At 46.0% G+C, this 24,341-nt stretch overlaps 3 protein-coding genes and 1 long non-coding RNA gene across 4 annotated transcripts in view; 2 read left to right on the top strand and 2 right to left on the bottom strand.

The window, feature by feature from the left end:
• Positions 1-9,119, top strand: part of PSME4 (proteasome activator subunit 4) — a 43,816-nt gene extending 34,697 nt beyond the window's left edge. Inside the window, exons 40-47 of the mRNA XM_064415514.1 lie at positions 13-221; positions 347-432; positions 1,145-1,273; positions 1,848-2,003; positions 4,981-5,143; positions 5,943-6,076; positions 6,864-6,998; positions 7,614-9,119. Of these exons, the coding sequence (XP_064271584.1) occupies positions 13-221; positions 347-432; positions 1,145-1,273; positions 1,848-2,003; positions 4,981-5,143; positions 5,943-6,076; positions 6,864-6,998 (1,012 nt within the window). The 3' untranslated portion in view covers positions 7,614-9,119. The remainder of the gene's footprint in view (positions 1-12; positions 222-346; positions 433-1,144; positions 1,274-1,847; positions 2,004-4,980; positions 5,144-5,942; positions 6,077-6,863; positions 6,999-7,613) is intronic.
• On the bottom strand, positions 7,216-13,638 carry LOC135297716 (uncharacterized). The gene is made up of 2 exons (XR_010359629.1): positions 13,177-13,638; positions 7,216-10,737 (listed from the first exon to the last, which is right to left on the bottom strand). It is a non-coding gene; the product is annotated as an uncharacterized LOC135297716 (long non-coding RNA).
• Positions 13,639-13,701: 63 nt separating this feature from the next.
• GPR75 (G protein-coupled receptor 75) lies at positions 13,702-17,476 on the top strand. Its single transcript, XM_064415513.1, has one exon. The coding sequence runs from the start codon at positions 13,977-13,979 to the stop codon at positions 15,465-15,467; it is 1,491 nt and encodes a 496-aa protein (XP_064271583.1). The 5' UTR covers positions 13,702-13,976; the 3' UTR covers positions 15,468-17,476.
• Positions 17,477-18,238: 762 nt separating this feature from the next.
• Positions 18,239-24,070, bottom strand: LOC135297713 (toll-like receptor 2). The gene is made up of 2 exons (XM_064415512.1): positions 23,941-24,070; positions 18,239-21,964 (listed from the first exon to the last, which is right to left on the bottom strand). Exon 2 carries the CDS (start codon positions 21,961-21,963, stop codon positions 19,339-19,341), a length of 2,625 nt encoding a protein of 874 aa, XP_064271582.1. The 5' UTR covers position 21,964; positions 23,941-24,070; the 3' UTR covers positions 18,239-19,338.
• Between the last annotated feature and the right edge of the window lie 271 nt (positions 24,071-24,341).

The following is a 24,341-nucleotide window of genomic DNA, read 5'->3' as shown; positions in this document are numbered from 1 at the left end:
TTGTTTTTTTAGTGTGTTGACCTACATATTCATGATAGATGTTTCCTTGCCAAACACTGCTGCAACTAAATCTCCTCGTGTCCATGAATTTACTACCCGGATACTTGAAAACCTCAAACCCCTCATGGAAGCAGATGAAGAAATCCAGAATCATGTTATGGAAGAGAATGGAGTCGGCGAACAAGACGAGCGAACTCAGGGCATTAAACTCTTGAAAACCAGTGAGTTAAGGAGCTCAAGGAATGGGGGGTGTTTTAGCACATGGTGATTGAGGTCTGCAGATTGTGTAGCAGAGTTGTTAATATTTTTCTTCTTAATCAGCGAGAGTTTCTCTTTATTCAAACAGTTCTGAAGTGGTTGATGGCGAGTGCAGGACGTTCTTTCTCTACAGCTGTCACAGAGCAACTCCAGCTGTTACCTTTGTTTTTCAAGGTACATCCTTTATTTTCTCCTTTAGTTATGTTTGATTCAAGAAGGATTGTAAAAATAAACTGAAGTTATTGTATTTATATTTATTTATAATATTCCAAGGCCAGGTTACATGTGGCATTGAACAACCAGCTCTAGTGGGAGGTGCCCCTGCCCATGGCAGAGGGGTGGAACTGGATCACCCTTCCAACCCAATCCATTCCATCATTCTCTAAGGGACCTTGAGTTATTTTCTTTTGTTTCCTGACTACAAAATTCTTTCTAAGCAGCTCCTGTTGTTCCTCTGATTCTTGTATTCTTTGAATCTGTGTCATCCAGTCTTACCTCTCTGATCCATACTTGTGTGCCCAAAGTGCACAAACATCAATAAATTACCCCACAGTAATCTATATGACCATCAAATAAAGGTCTGTTGAAGTGAAAGTGACCTTGGTAAAGCTTTGTCTCAATTTTGGACCTGGATGTAAAATATTAAATTAATTGTATTTGATACCAAGAGAATAGCAGTGGGGCACCAACATCTCACCAGGAAGTCTTGATCATTGACTGAGAATATTTAACATCATATTGATTGTTTTTCCCAGCTAATCTTTCAGCATTATATTGAATGTATTTTTCCTAGACAGCTGTCTTTTCATGAGATTACCCTTGTTTTGAGATTTTGCTGTCACCAGTGCCTATTTCCTAACTTTGTTCCCTCCATGCTCTGATTTAGATTGCACCTGTGGAGAACGACAACAGCTACGATGAGCTCAAAAGAGATGCTAAGATGTGTTTGTCCTTGATGTCTCAGGGTTTGCTGTATCCTCAGCAAGTGCCTTTGGTACTTCAGGTGCTAAAACAAGTGAGTGTGGTCTAAACAGCTTAAAGCTTCTCATCTTGTGCATCCTCTGCTTTTTATTTAACAATATACAATACTTACAATTCTAAGCAAATCAAATACTGATTTAGATCTGAAAGATTTTATTTCAAGTGTTTTAAAACAGTAAGTGTATCTTGTTGAACATTTAAGCCACTTACTTTTGATAACAAAGGGAACAGCATTTTGATATATTAACATTTGGTTCAGTAGTGGATCACTTTAAGTCTTCTCATGAGCATAACAATTCAAAATCCAGTTTCAGAATGAGTCTTCAGCTAAAGAGCTGCCCTTGAATCTGATTTTTTTTTTAGGGTTTTACAATCTATTTCTGTTTAACAATCTGCTTTGGGAGTGAAGCCTGTGTAAATTATTCCCTAAATAATAACTGCCTGCTTTAGAGATAAAAGGTTAATGAAACAAAATAATAAACTTCCTGAATAAAGGAAGTTCTTTGCAACTGTTCCCAGAAGCTTTTTTCTTAAATATTGTTCACTTCCCATCAGGGGCCTGCTTTCTTTGACATTTTTGCCTTCTCACCCTGATTTATTCACTGCAGACAGCAAAAAGCAATTCTTGGCATGCCCGATACACCATCTTAACCTACCTCCAGACCATGGTGTTCTACAATCTCTTCATCTTCCTCAACAACAGCGAGGCAGTCAATGACATCAGGTGGCTGGTGATCAAACTCCTGGAAGATGAACAGCTCGAGGCAAGTGATCCCTTCTCTGCTCTGCTTTCACACCACTGTTTCTTGCCTTTGTCAGGTTTTATGGAAAAGCTGACCTGTAAATTAATTCAGGAGGTATTTCTAGCACAGCATTCTTCCTGCTTTGAAAATGAGCTTTATAGGATTTGTTTCTTTCATATTCATATTCCAGGAAAACAGTTGGTAATAAAATACTCTATTAGTGACTTTTTAAAAAGTTCCACTGCTTCCACTTTTTCACAGAATGGTGCATTGCTTGGAGCTTGGCTTCAGTTCATGAAATAGGGATTTTATTAATTCCACTATAAATGTCTGTTGGTAGAAAATTTAGCATCCAAGGTCAAACCCCTTCCTGTGTGAAAAGTGTGTAAAACCACTGTTTATTCCTCTGCAGGTCTGCCTCACATCTAATCATACCATATTAATGACAAAAAATACTCTTTATATTTCCATCAAGAACTACCTGGAACTGAGGGGCTCGCATTAAATTATGTCAATTTAAGTCATGTTTAAGCAAAGTGAAGAATCTTTAGTGTTAACCTCCTGCCTGGCCTATCTCCCCTGCACCATCATTTTCCCTGGTGTTTGTGCAGTTGCCAAATATCAATGAAATCCTACTTTTGGGTGCTTTTTTCCTTCTAGAAGAAAGATTCTGCATCACCTTTCAATCCTACAGAAGTTGTTTGTCAGAACACTTACCTCATAATCTCACACCATTTTGAAAAATACCTTTTATTCACTTGAATGCAATTTATTGAGTTATTTTAAATGTACCAAATTATCTCTCTGCACAGCAGAGGTGCAAATCCAAAAAGCCTACCTGTGTTCATAACCACTCTGGATCATGCTGTTGCCATGGAAGCTTTCACTTTTCTCTGAAAAGTAATCTTGTTCTTTCTTGGTAATAACTGACAAGATGCAGTATCCTGCTGAGTAATTCCTGTGTGGTTTTTGGATGCTGGATTTTTAAGATGAGAATTGTTAGCTTTGACTAGGATTTGGTGGTTTTGCTCTATAGAATTGAGGTTTTGGTTCTTGGATTTTAAGATACTTTTATTTTTTTGCTTATTTTGATACCAAGGGCCAGACCTGATGGTGATTGTTTTACTATGCACAGCACTCAATGTCTTGATAAGCATTTTTCGTATTGCACTGCAGTTTTACAGGAATGAGTATTTTCTCTCTGTTTAAGTAGCTCCTTGCAACTTCTAGAGTTGGGTTTGGCTTGTGCTGTTGAGTGGTTTTGTTGTGCTATGGCTGCACTTTTATAGACAGTGATCAATCCCTTCTGACCAAAAAACTCAAACTCCACAGGTGATGGGGAGATTCCTCTAGTTTTTATATTTTGTGTTTCATCATGAGTGTGATCATTTATAAATTATTTACTGCCAGAGGTAGTGAGCGATCAGCTGCTTCCTGAATTATTTTTAAGGCTTTTCTTCCAGGTGCTTCTCACAGCAAAGTGTTCCTTCTAGCTGGGTGATTAATTTAGAAATTGAAGTGGTTGTAATACAGGGAGTAGGGATGTAAATGAGCCCAGCTCTCCTGAGAGCTCGCTCACTTCCCAGCCGAGCTGCTTTGTGTCTGCCTCTTGTATTAGCACATCATGTCTCATTTAATAGCTCAGCTCTTCAGGGACTCACAAGCTGCTGATAAACAACACTGCCAGCCTCTCACCTCATCCTTCCTCCTTCACTGTCAGCAAAGTAGATCACGTTAGAATAGTACCTTGTAGAAATTTAAATGGAATGGGTCAGAGTCTCAAGAGCTGATTTGAACTTCCTCTCTGTAATTATTGCAGCTCTTGCAGCTGTACTTATGGCTTTGTGAGGCTCAGAACATCATGTTCAAGGACGTAATTTATTATTATAATCTGCTGCATTGGATTCAGAGCAGGTGTTTGTGCTCCACAGAGACAAGTGTTCTGTTTGCAGTTACCTGTGACAGAATGTACCTTCCAAAAATCTGGTGGCAGCATCTCAACCAGTTGATTTGGTTTGCAAGTTTATAAATATTGGGAGGCTTCTGTCAGAATGTAATTATGGAAAGTGGGAGTGAATTTTGGAGGGACTCCCAATTTAAATACAGTTTTACATGTCTATAACTTCTTGGCTTTGGGAGATTTGAGGAGATGAGAGAAATTAGTAATACTGATGGGTTAGTCACTTGTTTTTAAAAGCAAGGATGAGTTGTCTCTACTTGGAATTCACTAACAAGGTGCTGTGTTTAAAAAGAATAGAAAAGGAGATCTGTATTTTGAATGGCTTGGCAATTAGATGAAAGCTACGTTTAGACTTGTTCTTAGTTTAGTCTTGTTCCATGTTACTCTTCAGAATATTTTTCCAACCTGGATTTCTGGTTTTGTTCATGTAGTGCAGCGATCTGGTACTTGAGACAAAGAGGTCTCTCATGTTGGAACGTTACAGAACTGAGTTGTTGATAATAAAGTTTGTTTTGTTGCTTATTAATCCAGCATCTGTTGTGTCTTTCAAAGAATTCTTGTGCTATGGGTAGAACAGAATCAGCCGAGTCTCTGGAACATTCCTCCTGCCTTTTCTTGGAAAAGCTCTTCTGCTTTTGTCAGGGGAAAAATGAAATGCTTTTGAATAAAGCCCTCTTTAAAACTGATGTCAATACTGAGCTTGTTGTGAAGCAGGTTGATTATTTGGTCTTGGTCAATGTTTGTTTTTAAACTCTCTATAGCTATTCTGTTGACAGTGGAGTTAAATTACATTATTTGCTTGAGTAGCAGGTCACTTTATGGCAAACTTTGTGACAGTAGTTCTGTATTACAGCAAAGCATGTTGATTAATTTTAAATAGCCATCTAATAAAGTACTAATAGCAGGATAATACTTGAAAGGCTTTTGCTGAGCAAGATTTGCTCACTTGGGTTAGTGGGGTGTGCTTAAAAGGGCAGTAATAAATAAATAAATAAACAAATAAATAAATGAATGGTGTTGTGTCCCCCGTGTGCCCAGGTGAGGGAGATGGCTGCCACCACGCTCAGCGGGCTCCTGCAGTGCAACTTCCTCACCATGGATGGGCCCATGCAGACTCACTTCGAGCAGCTCTGCAAGATGAGGCTCCCCAAGAAAAGGAAGAGGGACCTGGCCTCAGTGGGGGACACAATTCCTTCAGGGGGTAAGAAAGCAGCTCAGGAAGAAAATGGGTGTTTTGGGTAACATAGACTGCCATAGAATTTGATTTGCAATGTTAATGGGGAGAATACACAGCAAAGGCAAATATTTTGATTGTGTATTTCTATGTTAAATTGATTTCTTACTCTTTTAGAATTAACATTAAAGAAGTTTTTCCAGTTTCTAGTTCACAGAGATAAGGATGCACATGATGAGGGATAGCAAGTTCCTCAATAAATAATCACAACATAGTTTCACTTCTTGCCCACCTTACCTTCTATTTGTTAGCAGTGTGGGTTTTTTATTCTAAAAAAACCAAACAACAAACTCAAAACAACCAACCAAAAAATAAACCAGAACGAAAACCCTCTTAGTTAACCATGATTTGGAACTTTGGCTTCTGCCTGGGCATTAAATGCATCTGAGTCACAGTCATTTGACCCAGAAGTTTGCTTTCCATATTGTCCAGTAGTTCTGGGATTTGAGAAAACACTCTGAATGCAGAAAGAGGGAACAGGGAGATGTAATTCATGAGTTATTAATGAATTTCCTTGGGAGAGGGAAGCTCATTTGAAATGTTTATAAAGTGTCCAGCAGTTGCAGATTGATTTGTATTGGAAGGAGGTGTAAAAAATTAGATACGAGAATGAATCTGGGATTCTGAGTGAGGAAATAGGACCAATCTGGAGGTCCATAAGTTCATGAAGTCTCTGGACCTCTGCAGAGCTGGAGGTCTCTGCAGTGCCAGGGGGGTTGTTGCTGATGTTCCCTAGCTGAGGTGGGTTGCTGCCCTGTTTTTGCAGACCTGGTGAAGCGCCACGCCGGCGTCCTGGGGCTCAGTGCCTGCATCCTGTCCAGTCCCTACGATGTGCCCACCTGGATGCCACAGCTCCTCATGGATCTCAGTGCCCACCTCAATGATCCCCAGCCTATTGAGGTAAAAATACAGCAGCTCTCTATTCAACAGAACACAGCTGAATACCTGTGATTCATTCTGAGTTCTCTTTTCCTGGAAAAGCATAGGAACCTATTAAGATATTTAATTTTTGCTTTTTACTAAATGACTCCTAATAGTTTTAAAGCATGACCTGCTTTTAAGTATTTTTGTAGATCTGTCCTTGCTTTCAAATTTAAAGCACTAAACTGAGAGCTGCAAGAACTATATTTATAATGAGGAAGTGGGTTTTTTTCCTTAAAGATGTCCCTTTTGTGCCTGCCATTCTAGGAAACATCAATCTGAACCAAAACATCAGTCTGGGATTTTTTTAATGAAGTGTTATGAGCTGCCCTAGAAATAAATTTTTAAAGAAATCATTGCCTTTAACTCTTATTGTTGGGTTTTGTTGGTTGGGGCTGTTTTAGCCAGAGGAGTGAGATGAAGAATTGCTTTTTTTTTCAGACCAAAAACACCTTCTCAAAACAGACAATAAAAAGGCAGTGGGGGAAAAGCACTTGGCTTTTATTTTATAAGAATCTCTAAATGTTTCCTAGCTTGAAATTATAGGCCCAGGAATCCTTTTTATAACAATGTTAGAGTCATGACCCTGCTCAAAAGACTAACCAGAACTGTGACAATTAAAATCATGGGCTGAATTCCCCAGAGCCCTCCTGTCCTCTGGGTGTGCTCCAAGCCTTGGTGGTACTGAGCAGTTGTGTTTGTTGCTGGTTTTGGTGTGGAGCTGGGGTCCCTGACTGACAGAGCTCCACCCCAATTGTGCTGGCAGATGACGGTGAAGAAAACGCTCTCCAATTTCCGGAGGACCCACCACGACAACTGGCAGGAGCACAAGCAGCAGTTCACAGATGACCAGCTCCTGGTGCTCACTGACCTCCTGGTTTCACCCTGCTATTATGCATAGGTAGGTCAGCTGATGGGTTTTGCCATGAGCTTCACTCTTAGGAATTCTACTCCAGGGTCAGGAAGAATTCTTAACCACAGGGAAAATGCTGCAGCCAAATTCTGGCCCTTTGCATCTTTCAGTGGTTTTGGTCAGATTTATTTTGGTTAAATATTTTAAATATTGCCCATCTTTCTGTGCATCCCTGTGCTTTGCTAAGACATTTACACTTCTTACCTTGAATACTGATGTTCCTTTTCTCCGTTTTCTGGCAGTTGGCTGCCTTTTAAATGCCTGGCAGTGCCCCTAAAGTGCTGCTTTGTACTTCTGATGCCTCTGAGGACTTTACACCACCCAGTCCAGGCTATCACCTACATCTCAGGATGGGGAATGGCTGCTACCACTCAGTTTCCTCTTCCACACTCTGGCTTTGCTGCCAGGGCTCTTCACACAGGCATGTCCCCAAAGAGTGAATCCATTCCTGGGGTTTCTCTTTGTTACACTCCAAGATTCCCATCTCTATTGTATTGTGATGTTTTGTGACAGTATTCCAAGAGAAGCTTTAATTTATCTTTTCATATGAACAAGAGCATGAGGCAATATTTGTGTTTTGAACTCCTTCTTTTTTCTTTTCAGGCTTCTTCTGGGGAAAGTGAGGATGTAGGAATTTTTCTGCGAAATAAAGGAAACTCAAAAGAAATTGATCATGTAGAGAACTTTGTGCTGGAAATCCTGATGCCTAATCAAAACTACTGTTAAATACAAACGTAGAGACCTGGTTCTGCTCAAAAGGAATTTCACCTCCCCAGGGAGCAGCCGGGGGAGCCCCGAGGCTGCGCCTGCAGGGCCTCATCGTGAGTCCATGGCAAGACCCTTCTCCTTGGCCTGAATCCCACATCAGTCTTGTTCCTGCTTCCTTGCACACAGTGACCTACACTGCACATCCCTCACCCCCTTCTTCTGCCCCCTGTTCCTGACATTAAGGATGTGCAGAACCAGAGGGTTCCGGCTGCAAACCGGAATTTTCCCAGTGGAGCTCTCCAATTCTGCCGATGCAACTCCTCCCCCAGTCCATACACAACCCTGAAGCTTTCCCTCCTCAGAGTTTTATTTTTCACTACTGGGATTTGAATACCATCCAGTCCACCTCAGGGCAGCATTGCCTTTTTGTATTCTCTCCCTTGTGCAAATGTAAATAGCTGAGCTCTGTGCAGTGCAGGGTGGCAGGATGCAGCATGGGCAGCTCCTGCTGCCTGGCCAGGCCTTCAGGGGTGTCTTGACCACGTGTGGAATAAAAAAAAAATCTATGATTCTCTGCATATTTTTAAGGGGGAAATGGGTGTTTCCATGTAATTAGAACCCACAGATAGGAAATGGACTGTTAGTGGTGGTTGAATTCACGGAATGAAATGTATGCACAGTGTGGAAAGGCAGTTTTTAACAGTGTATTCTCCTAAAGATGGAGCAAGCATATCTTGTTTGAAGATTGTGGAAGCTCTGTGTTTTTTTGCCTGCAGCTTTGTTAAGAGACTGGTATCAATTGGCTGTTTAACAAGCTGTTTAATATGTGTTACATAGTTGTAAAAGACTGTATAAATTGTAGAGGCATTGCATTGACAAAACATTGTACAGTTTGCAACCTTTTACATAACACCATTGTGAGATTAATTTGTAAAGATTCATACTTAGATGTTAATACAGTAGTGGTTCTGGCTTTTGTATCAAAACAAATGCCATTCTTAGTTTTTTAAATTATTTTCTTTAACAGAATATCTCTTTGTGTCTGAGAGGGTTTGTTTTGCTTCTCCTGTATCTCATGTCTGTGTCTCATTCAGATTTTACTGCAACACGTGTGGCCATTTCTCAATGCTGACATCACATATTCTGGTGTGATCCATTCACAGCACGTGAGGTACATGGAAATAACTCATCAACTGGTGTGTGTTTCATCTTTCATGCAAAATCCCCCAGGAGCACTGAGACCTTTGTGTGGCTCATCCCAAATTTCCAAGCACAGCAGTGCTCCTGGGGCAGTATTTAAGGAGTGTCAGCACACGGATGTAACCACTGTATAGCGTAGTGCCAAAATTATGATTTCAATTGTGTACGTAGTTTAAGACCCAATAAATGGACTGTTTGTAACTACTGCATCTTCCTGTATTTCTAAAGAGGAATTGTGTTGGTTTGAGACTGTAACTTCAGGTTTTTACATTGATTTTGAGCTTGGATGAGGCCTATGTTTGCCCTGGGATTTGGTAATGAGTTAAGGCATCATTAAGGATTAATTAAAGATCTCATTATAATGTCTAGGAAATCAGATTTTACATTTAAGGAAAAATACCTTGTGCCAGGAGAACACCTGTTAACTTCTGAGAACTGGAGAAACTAGTTTTGTTGGAGAGGGTTTTGCTGATAGAATTAAATCTTTGCAAGTGATGGAATTAAATCTTTGCAAGTGATGGAAAGCCTCTGCTGCAGAGGATCATCTTGAAAGGATCCTTGGCTGATGAAGTGTTGGAGCAGATATTGCATGTGCTGTTCTGCAGCTCTGCTGCTTTGTGCTGTACTTGGGAATCTCTTTTCTTTAGTCAGGGTGTAGCTGGAATTGGTTGAGGTTTCAGTGCACTGTTGGGAATCGTGCTCTAGTCAGGAGTGGTATTAATTCCCAACACCTTATAAATCAACAGTAAATTGCTTTATCCAAAGAGATCCCCCAGTAAATACAGCAAAATACTCAAAATACATTTCTATAGGATAAAATACACCTCTGGTAGTGTGAGCAAACTTGTGCTGGTTGAGTTTTGGTGTGAGAAGGGTTGTTAGTCTCTTGTCCTGAAAATGCAGGAACAAATTTTTTTACCACCAAATACCACAACTGCATTATTGGATTTATTCCCTAACTTTCCCCAAGCAACACCCACATCCTGAATTCTAAACTTTCATCACTGATGTCCTATACTGTCTCTTCCCTGAAGCTGTCAAGATAAACCAGCTGCAGTACCTGAGTCTGGAGAGGGAGAGACTTCTAGCATGAGAAGAGAGAATTTTTCCCCTTGAAACAGGAAAGGAGATGGAAAAATATCTTGAGCACAATTTGATAGCCTCGACATCCCTGGTGACCCCCTGTCAGACTGCACAGATAACCTGTGACCATCATGGGGAAGCACCAAAGAAAGGCAAAGATGTAAGGCAGAATTTGGGATGTGTTTTGTTTTGTTGAGCTTGGGGGGTTTTTGTTGGATTTTTGGGGGTTTGGTTTGGTTTTTAAGGACTCAAGTTGCCAGTGACTTACTGCTCAGTGACTTGCTAGACCATTAAGTGGTGTGATCTCCCTGTGGGTATATTTCATGCTTATTTTGATATATAAGAAAATTTCCAAGTAGGCAAATTAGACTTTTAACCTGTGCTTTTGGGTGGTACCACAGTCTCAGCATTGGTGCATTGTGTTGGTAACAAGTTCATGAATTAATGGATTTGGGTTTTAATTAAAAAGGCAAAGGGATGAAGTTCCTTATTTCTGGTGTATTATGACTGTATTCCTGTTGTGTCCAGGTATCTCCCTTTCCCCCTTCTCACTCCTTTCCCAGGCTGCTGGGACTGCTGTGCTGGGTACACTGGGTGATGTGATGATGTCTCCTGTCAGTTTTTCACAGTTAGGCATCCCCAGCATCCCACACCCTGCTCAGTCTCACACTTCCTTCCACAGCTTCAGGCTTCCTGGAATCCTGCAGCAGAGCCTCCAGCTCCCTTTTCCCTAGGGCTGTGGAAAACACAATAATCTGGTAAGATGCAAGGGGGAAAACAAAGCCCTGTGGCAGCAGAAGGGTTTGCTGGCCACTGTCCTGGGAAGATTTTAACTCTAATGCTGCTGTGAGTTACCAGCTGATGTGTTTGGCATCCTCATAGCATCCTGCAGTACCTGAAAGGCAACTTCTGGGGATTTCTAATAAAAGGAGGGGGATTTAACTCAGCCTGCTCTAGACTTCCCTGTTGCCAGCAGGCAGAGGAATCCCTACTCCAAGGAAGGGGCTCCAGGTGGTTAATCCAAGGCAAGGTCCTCAGGGCACTGGTGCAGTGGTAGTTACAGCACAGTTTAATGTCAAAGACAAACTCTGTGCAAGATGTAGAATATTGGTGAGCAGGTTTTGCTGCTGCAGATGGAGATGGACACACATTTCCCTTGGGGAATATGAGATGCTATCATTTCTGACTGGCTTCTTAGGAAAGCCAGCAATAAACCCAATAAATCTGTTCTAGGAATAAGTGCAGTCATATTACAATAAGTCCAGGTAGAAACCCAGCAGAGTTCACCCTGAAAGTATTCTGTTAAAAGCTTTTCACTGCTACTCTTATTTATTCTCTCCTGCCTTCTATTTGTGTTTTTTCTGGGTTAATTTCCCCTTTTATTATTCCAGCTGCTTTCCCCTAGAACTCTTTTGTAAAAATCATAAGATACAAATCTTCAGCTGAGATGAGGACAGATTTTAACAATTAGAAGTCATTTCCAGCAAATATCTGCAGAAGAACACTGTTGTCAAAAATGCCTTGGGAACATTGTTTCTCTTTATGCAGTAGGAACTCCAGGACTGAACAATGAGAAGCTTGATAGTTCTGGAGAGCACTGGATTTTTAAGTGCTTTTAAAGTAATTAAAGGAATTAAAGGTTAAGGAAAGGCTTGACTGTTGCAAAGAGTAAATATCCTTGTACCTTGTGCAAGGCAAGTTTTACTCTTGTGATTCCTACCTTGCAAAACACATTTTCTTCTTCTACTTTTCTCTCCCACCCAAACTTTGGTAATTCTTTTAAAAGCTAAAAAGTCCTTTTTAAAAGGGACAGACTGGTGAGACACTTTGCTGTGCCACAGGGGCAGAGCAGGGCTTTGTGCTCCCACGGAGATCCTTTTTGCCTCAGCTCATTCCCTTGCTCCCTGGGAACAATCCCTTCTCATTTTCTGCTGGGATGTTTAAGGCTTGCAGCCTTGAACCAGCTACAATTTCCCCTCCATTTCAAGCCACAGTTAATAACTGTAGAGGTGTAAAACAACCAAACCCCACTCTTGCATTAGGCTAACATTTTGCCACTCTTGTTTAATCCCATAACTAAGTGTCCTCTAATGTTTATAAATAAGAAAATTCAAGGAGGAGATCCAGTTTGTCAATGAAAAAGCAACTCTTACTCATGAGGGCCAAGATTCACCCACAGATTTCAAACTAACTACGACTGGCAAACAAAAATACAAGTAAGGGAAAATAGCCAGGCTGAGAGAGGACATAATTTGAAGCCACAGAAAACCATGTTTTGGGTTTTGAACTTTCCCCCTCGTGTACACAGCCAGTTTAAGGACAAAATCAAGCCAAAAAGCACCTGCTCAGGCTGCAAGGCACTGCTGCAGCCAGCTGCTGGCATTTCCCCCAAGAACAAATCCACCCCCATTGCCACTGGGAGCGTGTTTAGCAGGGCAAGGCTCACAGGCCAGGCTGCCATCACCAGCCAGAGGGTTACAAAAACATTGCTCTGGGGTTTAGAAAGGAAGGTGTTGAAAAATAAACAGGCAGGTGGCACTGGGAAGCTTTCAGGTGTCAAACTGGCACACTTGTGGCTGTCTGGATGGTTCTACAAAGCACCTGGGGTAGGGGATGGTTACTAAAACAGATTCATGTATACATAACGAATGTAAGACAAGTGCATGCATAAGTCAGAAATACTGGCGCTGCTGTATTTTTATAATGCTTTTGTGCCTTGCCTGGCTGGATTTTGGCCTTTTCCACCTGGATTTCCAGTGCCATGGAGGACCTTCAGCTGTGTCTGCCTCAGAGAACGTGCACTGAGCGTTTCCTCACCCTCACATCCCTGTAAGTACTTCAAACCCATCCCTTTAATGCTCAGCTATTCAACACTCTCCATCACTACTGTATTTGTGACAGCAGTTGGCAGATAACTTAGATAAAGAAGTGATGCTGATTGTTTTCCCTCCCCATGGGAACAGAGAAGGTGCTTTGCCTTAGATCCCATGCTTTTGAGCAAACACAAAGGGCACCCTGCCCCCACTGAGCCGGCTCAGGAAAGGGATGCAGAAGTGCAAGCAAGGCAGGAGTAGCATGCAGAGCTTTGATGTTGATGCTGAACAGGTTTTGGGTTGAGGCAGGTGATTTTTTGGTGCACAGTCAGCACAAATGCTCTGCTCTGGGTGGACCCTACCTGGAACACTGCATCCAGCTCTGGGCCCTGGGAAGGAAGGAGCTGTTGGAGCGAGTCCAGAGGAGGCACCAAGTTGATCAGAGGGATGGAGCAGCTCTGCTGGGAGAATTGGGATTGTTCAGCCTGGAAAAGAGAAGCTTCAGCCTGACTTAATTGCAGCCTTCCAGTGCCTGAAGAAAACTTACTGGAAAGATGTGGCAACACTGTTTACAAGGGCACGGGACAGGACAAGGGAGAAAGGGTTGACAGTAGGTTCATATTGGATATTAGGAGGAAATTCTTCCCTGTGAGGCCCTGGCAAGGGAAGCTGTGGCTACCCCATCCCTGGGAGTGTCCATGATCAGGCTTGGAGAAACCTGGGCTGGTGTAAGGGAGAGGAACGAGATGGTCTCGCAGTCCCCTTCCCACCCGAACGCTTCTGTGACTCTCTAGACCACGCTCTGTGCTCTTCCACCCGCTCGCATCCCCGCCGCTCCCCGAGCCCGCAGCGCCAGCGCGGCTTTTGGCAGCCGGCTCGGTGCCGCCTCCGGCGGGCCCGCCTGTGCCCGGCGGTGCGGGGAGGCTGCGGCGCTGCCCCCGCTCCCGCCCCGGCTCGGCCCCGCCGCGGCGGCGAGAGCGGAGCGGGGAGGGGCCGGGCCGGGCGCCATGGCGGGGCGGGCAGCGCTGAGGCGGCGCTGAGGGGGCCGGGCGGGAGCCCTGAGGGGGCGGTGAGGAGGCAAGGTGGGAGCCCCGCGGCGGCGATGAGCGGGCTGTGGCGGGGCCGGGAGGCGATGAGCGGGCTGTGAAGGGGCCCGGCGGCGATGAACGGGTCGGGGCGGCTGCCGGCCGGGCCCGCGGAGCAGCTGGGCGCGAACGGCAGCGGCCCCGCGGAGCTGCGGGAGGGCACCCACGCCGCCACGCTGGCCGCCTGCGCCTCCCTGCTGGCCCTCGTCTTCTGCCTCGGCTCCTACGGCAACCTCATCGTGCTGCTCTCCTTCTTCGACCCGGCCCTCCGGAAATTCCGCACCGACTTCGACTTCATGATCCTCAACCTCTCCTTCTGCGACCTCTTCATCTGCGGCGTGGCCGCCCCCATGTTCGCCTTCGTGCTGTTCTTCGGCCCGGCCCGCGGCGTGCCCGGCACCTTCTGCTTCACCTTCCACCTCACCAGCTCCGGCTTCATCATCATGTCGCTGAAGACGGTGGCGGTGATCGCGCTGCACCGGCTGCGCATGGTGCTGGGCAAGCACCCGCACCGCGCCGCCTCCGCGCCCTGCTCGCTGCTGCTCACGCTGCTGCTCTGGGCCGCCAGCTTCACCCTGGCCACGCTGGCCACGCTGCGCACCCGCGGCTCCCGCCTCTGCCTGCCCATGGCCAGCCTGCCCAGCGGGCAGGGCAGGCTCATCCTCTACCTCTACCTCACCGACTTCATCTGCTGCGTGGCCGTCGTGTCCGTGTCCTACGCCATGATCGCCCGGGCGCTGCGCAGGAACGCGCGGGCGAGGAGCGGCCCTGCGGCCGCGGGCACGCCCGGGGCCCAGCCCTTCGCGGGGCCCGGCGCCGTGCCCGCTCTGTACAGGACCCAGAGCTGCAGCAAGCCGCCCCACGGCCACGCCAAGCTCGTCGGCCGGCTCCCGCTGGCCTCGGCCGTCAACCTGGCCACGGCCAAGGACTCCAAGGCGGTGGTGACGTGCGTGGTCATCGTGCTCTCCGTCCTGGTGTGCTGCCTGCCGCTGGCCATCTCCTTGGTGCAGGACATGCTGTCCGGCAGCGGTGGCTTTGTGCTCTACCAGTTCGAGCTGTGCGGGTTTACGCTCATTTTTTTCAAGTCGGGATTAAATCCCTTCATATATTCCCGCAACAGCGCGGGGCTGCGGAGGCGCATGCTCTGGTGCCTGCAGTACGCGGCCCTGGTCTTTTTCTGCTGCAAGCACAAGACGAGGCTTCGAGCCATGGGCAAAGGCAGCCTGGAGGTCAACAGGAACAAGTCGTCCCACCACGAGACCAACTCGGCCTACATGTTGTCTCCGAAGGCTCAGAAGAAGGGCTTGGAGCAGGCGTGCGGTGCCAGCCACTCCAAGGACAGCGTGCTGAGCCCCAAGGCGTCGGCGGGACAGCAGCAGCAGCAGCAGCACTACGGGCAGAGCAGCTCCACCCCGCTGAACACGCGGGTCGAGCCCTACTACAGCGTGTACAACAGCAGCCCCTCGGCGGAGGGCAGCACCCCGCACAGCCTGCAGCCCGCGGCCTTCGCCTTCGCCAAGGGCTGCGGCGCCGCTCCCGCCAGGCACATCCCGCTGCCCTCCGTGTAGCCTCGGCACCACCAGCCGGTCCAGAGGGGCCTCCGTGGGGGGGAATTGCTGCAAACTCCTTGATGCTGCTGCCGGCGGATAGAAACACCGTTCCCGTTTGCGGTGGAAGCAAACGCGGGGCTGGCGCCTCCCTGACGCGCTCTGGAGTTGCCGCGGAGAGCCAGCAAGGGGGATATTTGAGATCTGGAATTGCTGCACGAGGGTGGTTTTGTTACTAAGTTTTACTGCTGGGCAAGTAAAAAAAAAAAACTTAGATGCCATGATTGTGTGGTTCATTATGTCATAAGGCCAGGTTGGACAGGGCTCAGTAACCTGGGACAGGGAAAGGTGTCCCTGCCTGTGGCATGGGATGGAACTGGATCATCCTTAAGGTCCCTTCCAACCCAAACCATCCTGTGATAAGGCCAGGTTTTATAAATACCTTGTATTTTCAGGAAGGAAGAACTGGGGAGATGCTTGGTAGCATTTGAGTTTAAACTCTTCCCGTTGCAGCAGTTGGAAGAATCAGTGTTTTTCAGTAATAACAAAAGTCCTTTATCTTCTTCATAGGGTGAAACCCTGCTTCTGTTGAGCTAAATGGCAAAATTTCTATGAACTCAGCTGAAGTTCAGGATTTCAGTTTTGGCTTCTTCAAGTGGGACAAGGCTTTGTTCAGTCAGTGTTGTATTTCCACTGGGGAGGGACATTTGGGAAGTGTGGCACTGGGATAAACCTCTGCAGTATATCTATTCATACCTGCTGGGCGTTCATTTTAATGATGGTGGCATTGTGTATCCCAAAATAATTTGGAGAAGTGTTTTACATCTGATAGAAATTACCATGCACTACCTAATTATTTGCATTACTTGAGGATGAAGATGAATTTTGCAATATGATGTGACTGATAGACCAGGAGGAGCACAGTCACCTCTGGAATTCCCTGACTGGTCAGCTGTCAGGCACAGAGTCATGTTGCTGCTTGCTCTTTTGCCCATGACTTTGTATAAATTGGGTTTTGGCTATTCCTGACAGTCAGAACTGACAGCTGTTAACATTTCCAAAACCAGAATGACAAGTTTTTGAGGTTTTGTTAAGTCTAACATCAGTTTGAGTTCATCTGTCTGCTCAGAAATTTTGTCTGTTGGTCTACACAGAGAGCAAATAACAGAAGTTAAGTAGTTTTTAATAAATTCAAAGTCCTGACACTTCTTGCTCTTAGTGGCCAGATCTCTTCCAAACAATCACCTTTCAGCTTCTGTGGATTTCAGCAGAGCCTCAGTGTCTCCAGAATAATTGTGCCACAGGCTTTTGATGCCTCGCTATAGCAAAGTGCCACATCTTCAGGAAAAATGACAGTGATGGGAATGTGATTTGTTACTTCAGAAACAAAAAATGTCCACATCATTGCTGTGAGTTGTTGGTTCAGGCTTTTTGTTAACTAAACTGTTCTCAAGATTCTCCTGGAACGCTGTTCTTTGTTTAACACTGAATATTGATTAATTCTGAATAATTCAAACCAGCTTTCTTGCAATAAAATCAGTGTGAACAACTTTCTAATACAAATGTGAAGTGGAAATTATTTCCATAAATCTTTTCTCTCTGCCCAGTTTTCTTTTTTCTCTAAATGAATAATGTGGTTCTTTTTAAACTAAGTATAAAAGATAATGGAAAGATCTTGTTCTGTGTTTGAATTTCTCTTCAGTACAAATTGTACTGGAGGGTAAAATGTACATGAGGCAGTTTTGGAGGTTTGCTGTATGTGCAACTTCTGTGCCATTAGATCACATGAACTTCATCACATGTTTGAAAATTAAACCACTCACACCTCATAAAACATTTGCATTGAGTTTTCATGTGGGAGTAAAGCAAGAAGGGGCCAAGCAGGAGGTTTCATTGCCTTTGTGTGACAAAAGAACTGAAATCCCATCAAAGCTGTTTGCAATTTGCTCTCTGACTCCTGGTGCCAGCTGTGCCCTTAGCACCACCTGTGTAATTAATATTGGTGTTAATCTGCACAGTGTCACAGTGCCAGGTGGGAAAGCACACCACCTTTTAACCTGCAGGAGGAACAAAACCTCATTTAAGTTGCTTTTACACTTGCATTTACAGTTGCAGCTGTATACTAAATAGCTGTTTTGTGGGAGGTTCATGGGTGTAGGAAATCCAGATTGGATTTTGAAAGCAGGTACAACTTTGCAGTGAATCATTGACTGAAATAATCAAATTTTTGATAAAGTAATTGGTTTAGACTCTTTTTGGAGTGTAACTTCTTTTTTTTTTTTTCCCCTTAGTCTCTTCCATCAGAAGCCTGCTGAGCACAGAACCAGTAAAGCTCCACTAAAGCACCAGTAAAGAGTCACTGCAAGGTTAACAAGCAACAGTGGAATTGAGAGGGAAGCAGCAGAATGTGGAGGTGGGAAATATGTGGGAAGAGAGGAAGTGAGAAATGTGACCACTGAGTGGTTTAGAAAGAGGAAAGCATAAAGGTTATTAGAAAAACCAGTGATTAATTACTTGTGGCTCATTAATATAATTAACAAATGACTTCTGGTTGCTTAAGTGAACAAAAATATTTGTAATATTTTTATAATTCACAGTCTTTTTAAGCTCTAGATCTCTGTCGTGAAGAGTTGGTTTTTTCAGCTGCTGGCCTGCAGGACTGTGGGTTTTATCCTAACATACAAAACCTCAAAGCTGATGATGCCAAATCATTTTGCTGAGGAAAGGTGGGTTTGCACTGAGTTCCACGGGATCTCTGTCAATGGAGATGTCTGTTGCATGTTCCCCCTTTTTGGCAGCAAATAGGTTGGTATTGCTCTTGTTTTGTCACAGCAGAGCCAATTCCTTTTCAGAGTCTGTGTTCCAAACATTCTGCACTCCTGGATTGAGGATTTTCTACTGGGAAGTTGTTTGTGGTTGCTCATCATAGGAGCAAGTCCAAATCGTGCTAAACCAAATAATTTGACCTCACCTGGTGTTTGTTTTCTGTCAACAGTCTGTTGATTTCCCTTGAATGTGAAAGTTGGATCAGCTGAATTTCTTTTGTTTTTTCCCAAGCACAATAAATAAAATTATCAAGTGGCACTAGGTGAGGACAAGGACCATGCAGAGGTAGGGCTGAATCCATTGGAAATGGGTCAGGCTGACTGTGTGAGGTGGAACTTTCCTAAATTTAAACAATAATGTACAGAACTTGCTTATTCCCCAGAGATCTGTGATTAAACAAAGCTCACCCCAGCCATTTAACAGCAGAGACCACCACACTCAGCTGGTCCTTTTTGTACTGTCTGGTTGTATATTTTATTCTGAATTTACAAAAGATTTTCAAGTCTCATCTCTTCCAGCAGTTACTGAACCCAAAGTCTGTAACAGAGTGGGCTTAGCCCCTCTCAGAGGGCTAAATTAAGTCAATCTTTACTCTTCCCTTGCCAAAGCACAGAAAGCAGCTGCTCCCTGTGTACCAGCATGGTTTGGGGCTCTCTTACCTGCACACAGGACGTGTTCCCACCTCAGCTCTCCCAGAACTGGGAATCTGTAGTCCAGCCCTAAGACACTGCTTCTCACTGCCACCACCTCAGGAAGGCAGCAAGGACATGCAGCGTGACTTGAGCAGTTCTTCCTTGCAGATGACACCCACAGCATTTAAAGAAATGCTGGGAATAGCTGGACAAATTGAAGCATCCAGGAGGAAAAGGCTTCTTATCAGTGCTCGGGTCTCTTCCCTTCAGGATGCTTTATCAGAGGGAATAACGAGCGTGCTGCAGTCCCCCTAGGAGCCTCTCCTGGGACTGATGCAGACAAACCCCTGGGCATCACAGCAGCCTTTGCAAGAGGTAAATGCTTTTATCTGACCACAGGTTTTCCAGGCACAGCCCTCAGAGTTCCCTGGGTCTCATTCCAGCTCCTGCATTTCCAGAGCAGATCCGTTCTCCGCTCTCACGAGCGGCTCGTTGGTTGTTTTTAGGACAGCTTTTAGCTGATGCCAGAACATTTTCTGCTTGTGTTCCTCAAGGCTCCACTTCAAGTAAGTTTTCCTTCTCAGCAGTTTCCTGAGTTTGCTGAATTTCTGTGGGATGCTGTGGGGTGGGAGATCTTCCAGCACAATCATGATGAGGGAATCCAGATTTTCATTCAGGACCCGGTGTTCGGCAAAATACAGCTCGTACTGGCACCAGCAGCTGTTCACAAAGCTGGGAGAAAGAACAAAAAGCACTTTATGGCTGTTCTCTATGCAGTAAAAAATGTTCCCAAGCACAGGATGCCCTGGCTTGAAATCCCTCTCATGGTAACATATCCTGAACCCATCATTTTCCAGCTTTTCCAGCAGGTTCTCTTTGGTCCACTCGGCGTCGTGCTCGCTGTATGAGATGAAGGCGTCGAAGAGTTTGTCTTCTGGCCGCTTCTCATACTGCTTCCTCTTGGCCATGCACCAGTACCAGCCCATCCTGATGTACCAGGGCCCGTCCAGTCTCCAGCAGAGGACGGTGAGGGCCAGCACGGCCAGGCTGGCAGCAGCAGCAGTCACGGCCAGCTGGACACCCAGGGAGCAGCGCAGCAGCGTCAGGCGGCTGCCGCCCACCGGGGAGCCCCGCCGCTCCGGGGGGAAGCTGCACCTCATGGCCCCCCTGCCCCTGATCTCCAGCTGGGGCTCGTGGAGGTAGATGTTCACGAACCAGTACAGGTCACAGGTACAGAAAAAATGCTCCCCTTGGGCAGTCAGAAGCCTGAGGCTCGTCAGCGGGCCGAACGTGGCCTCCACGATGGTGGTGATGGCGTTGTCACTGATGTCCAGCTCGACCAGAGAAGCTGGGAGAGAGCCACGCTGCAGAAAGGAGATCTTATTCCCTGACAGGTTAAAGTACTTCAGCCCTGGGAGGGATGCCCCGAAGCCATCGGGCAGTTCTGGGATGAGGTTGTGGCTGCTGTCCAGGCTGGTCAGTGCAGGAAGGCGGCCGGCAGGCTCCAGACGCGTGATCAGGTTCCCAGAAACGTTGAGGTGTTCCAGCTTCTCCAGGGCAGAACTTAAGGACAACACCTTCACCTTGTTTTTACTAAGATCACATTTTTTTAAGGCTGATGGAAAAAACTCCGTGTGTATACCCATAATTTTGTTATTTTGAATCCTAAATACTGTTAAGTTGGAGAGGGATTTCAGACTGGGGGAGATGACTTTGATGTCGTTGTTGCTGATGTCTAAATGCTGCAGGGACGGGGGGAAATTGGGAAGTACAGAAATGTGGTTGCTGCTGAGGTCCAGAAATAACAGTTCTTCCACTGTGTCAGCAAACCACTCCGGCAGCTCCACAATGGAGCAGTTGGACATTCCCAGGTGTTTCACTTTCTCTGGAAGGCTTTCAATGGGTGTCCCAACCTGTTTCCTGACAAAGGAGATGGCGTTGATGTGCACAGTCCCAGGGGGAGGGACACACATTGGAAGTGTATCCCCACTTTCTGAGAACGCTGTGTAGATGAAGTGGTTTCCTTGAACATACATTTTTTCCAAGTTAAGCAATTTTTTAGCAAAATTCGGGGGTATTTGGCTGATGTTGGTGAAGGACAAATCAATTTCCTTGATGCTGGAAGGGAGGCACAGCGTATCCAGGTTGTTAATGGGGTTGTTGCTGATGTTTAGGAACAAAAGCTGGTGGGATGGGAACTCACAGAAGGACTGAGCATCCAGGATGTTAATGGTTAACTTGTTGGAGCTGGCATCGATGGACAGCGTGTTTTCCATGTGGAAGAACAGGGCAAACAGTGACAGAAGATCCATTTCCACGTTGTTGTGACTGATGTCAAGCTCCAAAATCCTGTCCAGCTGGGCTTGGCAGAGATCCTCATCCAGTTTTAACATCAGCTCGTCCTGGGTGAGGTTGCTGTGGGACAGGTTGAGTGTCCCGTTGATGGGAGTTCCACAGAGGGTGGGCTCAGGTGAGGCTGTGGGAAGGGCTGTTGTGTTCCTCTCTCCCTTCCGAAGAAGATTCCCTGGGCTTCTCCTGAGCCTGGAGCTGAGGATTTGCAGGAGAGACAAAACTCCAGAACGTGACAGCTCCTCTGCAGGAGCAGAGGGCTCCAGAGCAGCCCCTGAGGATCTGCCAGAATTCCTGGAAAGCTGCAAAGACCTCGGAGTTTTGCCAGCAGGTGAGAGCTTCAGGTGGGGTGGGAGATCTGACAGAAGCAGCTTCTCATCATTAAATGATAAATCCACAGAAACCAGGCTGAGCAGACTCTGGAATGCTCCAGGCTCAACAGCCCTGATCCGATTGTAGGAAAAGTCTAGAACTTCCAGCCAGTCAAATCCTTCCATGTCCCCCTTGGTAATATTTTCAATGACATTGTGTGAGAAATTGAGAGCTCTTGCTGTTTTTGGAGCTCGTGCTTCTGAGACAGAGGAGAGATTTGAATAGGAATAATTATGAACCAGGAAGGGTGGAGGTGTTCTCCACATTAGGAATCCATGGGCCTGGCTGAGTAAGAAAGGAATGAAGTAGAAATGAAGGCAGCCAGGAAGGATCCTCATCCTGGACAAAAGAAATGTTAAATCCATCATTATAATATGTTAATGAATACCCTTAAAAATAATCCAAATTTGCTTGAAGTCCAGAAATTGTTTAATTAGTTGTATCCATTAATCCCTTTTATCCAGCAAAATAAAACACATCTTACTTCAGAGTAAAAGAGAAAGAAAGAGTGTAAGAGAATGATTTGAAGGAGAGCACTATTCATTGGAGGTCCTGCTAGATAAAGTCTGAGTTTGTCTTTCTTTTCTTTCCCATCCTCCCCCTGCAAAATTTGTGTCTTATGTTGGAAATGCAAGATGTGGCCAGGGCTGTGTGCTCTATTGCCATCTGTCAGAGGTGGGGCAGTTATCCTCTGTTCATTGGGCACTTTTCTTTATCTCTTCCACAACCAACCCTCCCTCCAGGAAGATCTCTTCTGTTAATGGGGCACTGAGTGTCACTGCATGGCTGATAAAATTCCATCATCCCATTGGGAGATGCTCCACCCAGAGGGAGGAGCCAAGCATTCCTACCTGGATATAATCTGAGCTTTGGAACACCATAGGCAGCCCTTTCCCACTGGATTCCTAGAGGAGCAGCTTTCTTCTCCACTGCATTCCCAGAGGAAGACCAGGCCCATCTACACCACCCCTGGATCTTCAGAGGAAAACTTCACCCTTCTCCAGGATCCCTGCTCCAACAGAAGCACAGCTGTCACTGCAGGAGGTCTGCAGCCACCATTTCAATTGGAATGCCTTCCTCAACACCCTGACCCACAGGGTGTCAGATCCTACTCTGACTCTGTCAGTGTTGTTTTGTATTACTGCATTATTTATTTTTCCTAATAACTGTTATTCCCACTCCCATATCTTCATCTGAGAGCCCCTTAATTTCAAAATTAGAATAATTTGGAGGAAGGGAGTTTGCGTTTTCCATTTTAAGAGAGGCTCCTGCCTTCCTTAGCAGACACCTGTATTTTCAAACCAAGACAATTAGAAATGCCCTTCATGGCTCCATGGGACTCAGGTTTTATGTCTCCTGTCCCAGTGCACAACAACCAAGTCAGTCTGACCCCCTCCAGAACCTGCTCTGCCACCCCAGGACGCCCCAGGGAGCTCCACATAATTGTGTGACCACGGATCTGAGCCCAGCCCCTGGAGCTTTGCTCTGCCCTGGATTTACCAGTGACCATTTGTTTGGCCTTACCTGTAGGAGTAAATTTTCTTGGGAGCAGGATATGGGAGGCAGCCAGGCCAGGTCACTGCCCCAGTGCCCCACAGCATTCCCAGTGCTGGGAATGTCGCTGTCCCAGCTCTCTGTCACGAGTCCCTGACCCCGCTGCTCCGAGGTGTTCCCCGCAAAGGCAGGTGAGTAACCTGTGTCACCACTGTCCCCTTTGCTGCCCACTATTACTGCAAGGGCATCCCTCGATGCAGGGGAGAGAATGGTGCATCTGACTCCATCTTATTAGAAGGCTAATTAATTACTTTATTATATTATACTAAATATTTCATCTAAACTGAATCTGCCAAGCACTCACTCTGCACGTAACTGCACTCATCTCCTGACCTTCTCGTGACTGGCAGCTGACAGTCCAACACACACACACACTCTTGGCCCTAACAGGCCAAGGAAACAAAACATCCTCACTCTGGGTAAACAATCTCCTTATTGCATTCCACTTTGGCACAACACAGCAAATGATGAGAGCTGTGTTTTCTCTTTCTCTGAGGTTCAGAGAATGTGAATCTCAGAAATATTCTTGGGAAGAATTGTGCCTTGCTTTTCTCTGTGAAGAGAAATGTGGCAACAGCCCACCAGGTTTAACTGAAGGAAAGGGACACCAGTGACTTCCCAGCTCTGTCCCCCCCTGCCAGCAGTTCCCCCAGCCCACCCCACACCCCGCAGGAACCCCCGGGGTCTGAAAAGCATCGCCAATTTATCGCAGAGCTCTCTCCTCTCTTCCAGCCGCCCTCCCATCCCTGTGACCCCTGTACCTGCTCTCCTGGGCGCTCCTCCCTCCCTGTCTGCTGCCCCGGGTGCCTTTTGTGGAGCTGGGAGCGGAGCGGGCACCCCGGGACCGCCCAGCCTGGCCCCTGCCCCTGCCCGGCGAGGAGGAGGAGGAGGTGCCGGAGATGATGCTCCCCGGCGAAATCCGCCAAGTTTTCCCCTTCTCGCCGCTCTCAGGCGTTGCCCAACCCTTGCCCAAGGCGGAAATAAAAGGTGGAAGTTGCTCGTTTAATGCATCACAGAGTCATTCTGAGGGTTTGCTTCTGCCTCAGCATTACAGGTGGGGGAAAAATGAGAAACCGAGTTCAGCGAGGAGGGCATGGGGTGAACAGAATCCAGCAGGAATTCTGAGGGAACTTGGAGTGCTGCTCCCAGGGGAGGGCAGAGT

The sequence above is a fragment of the Passer domesticus genome, chromosome 3, assembly GCF_036417665.1.
Source record: "Passer domesticus isolate bPasDom1 chromosome 3, bPasDom1.hap1, whole genome shotgun sequence".
Classification (NCBI taxonomy): Eukaryota; Metazoa; Chordata; class Aves; order Passeriformes; family Passeridae; genus Passer; species Passer domesticus.
This window is presented reverse-complemented; position numbering and strand designations above follow the sequence as displayed.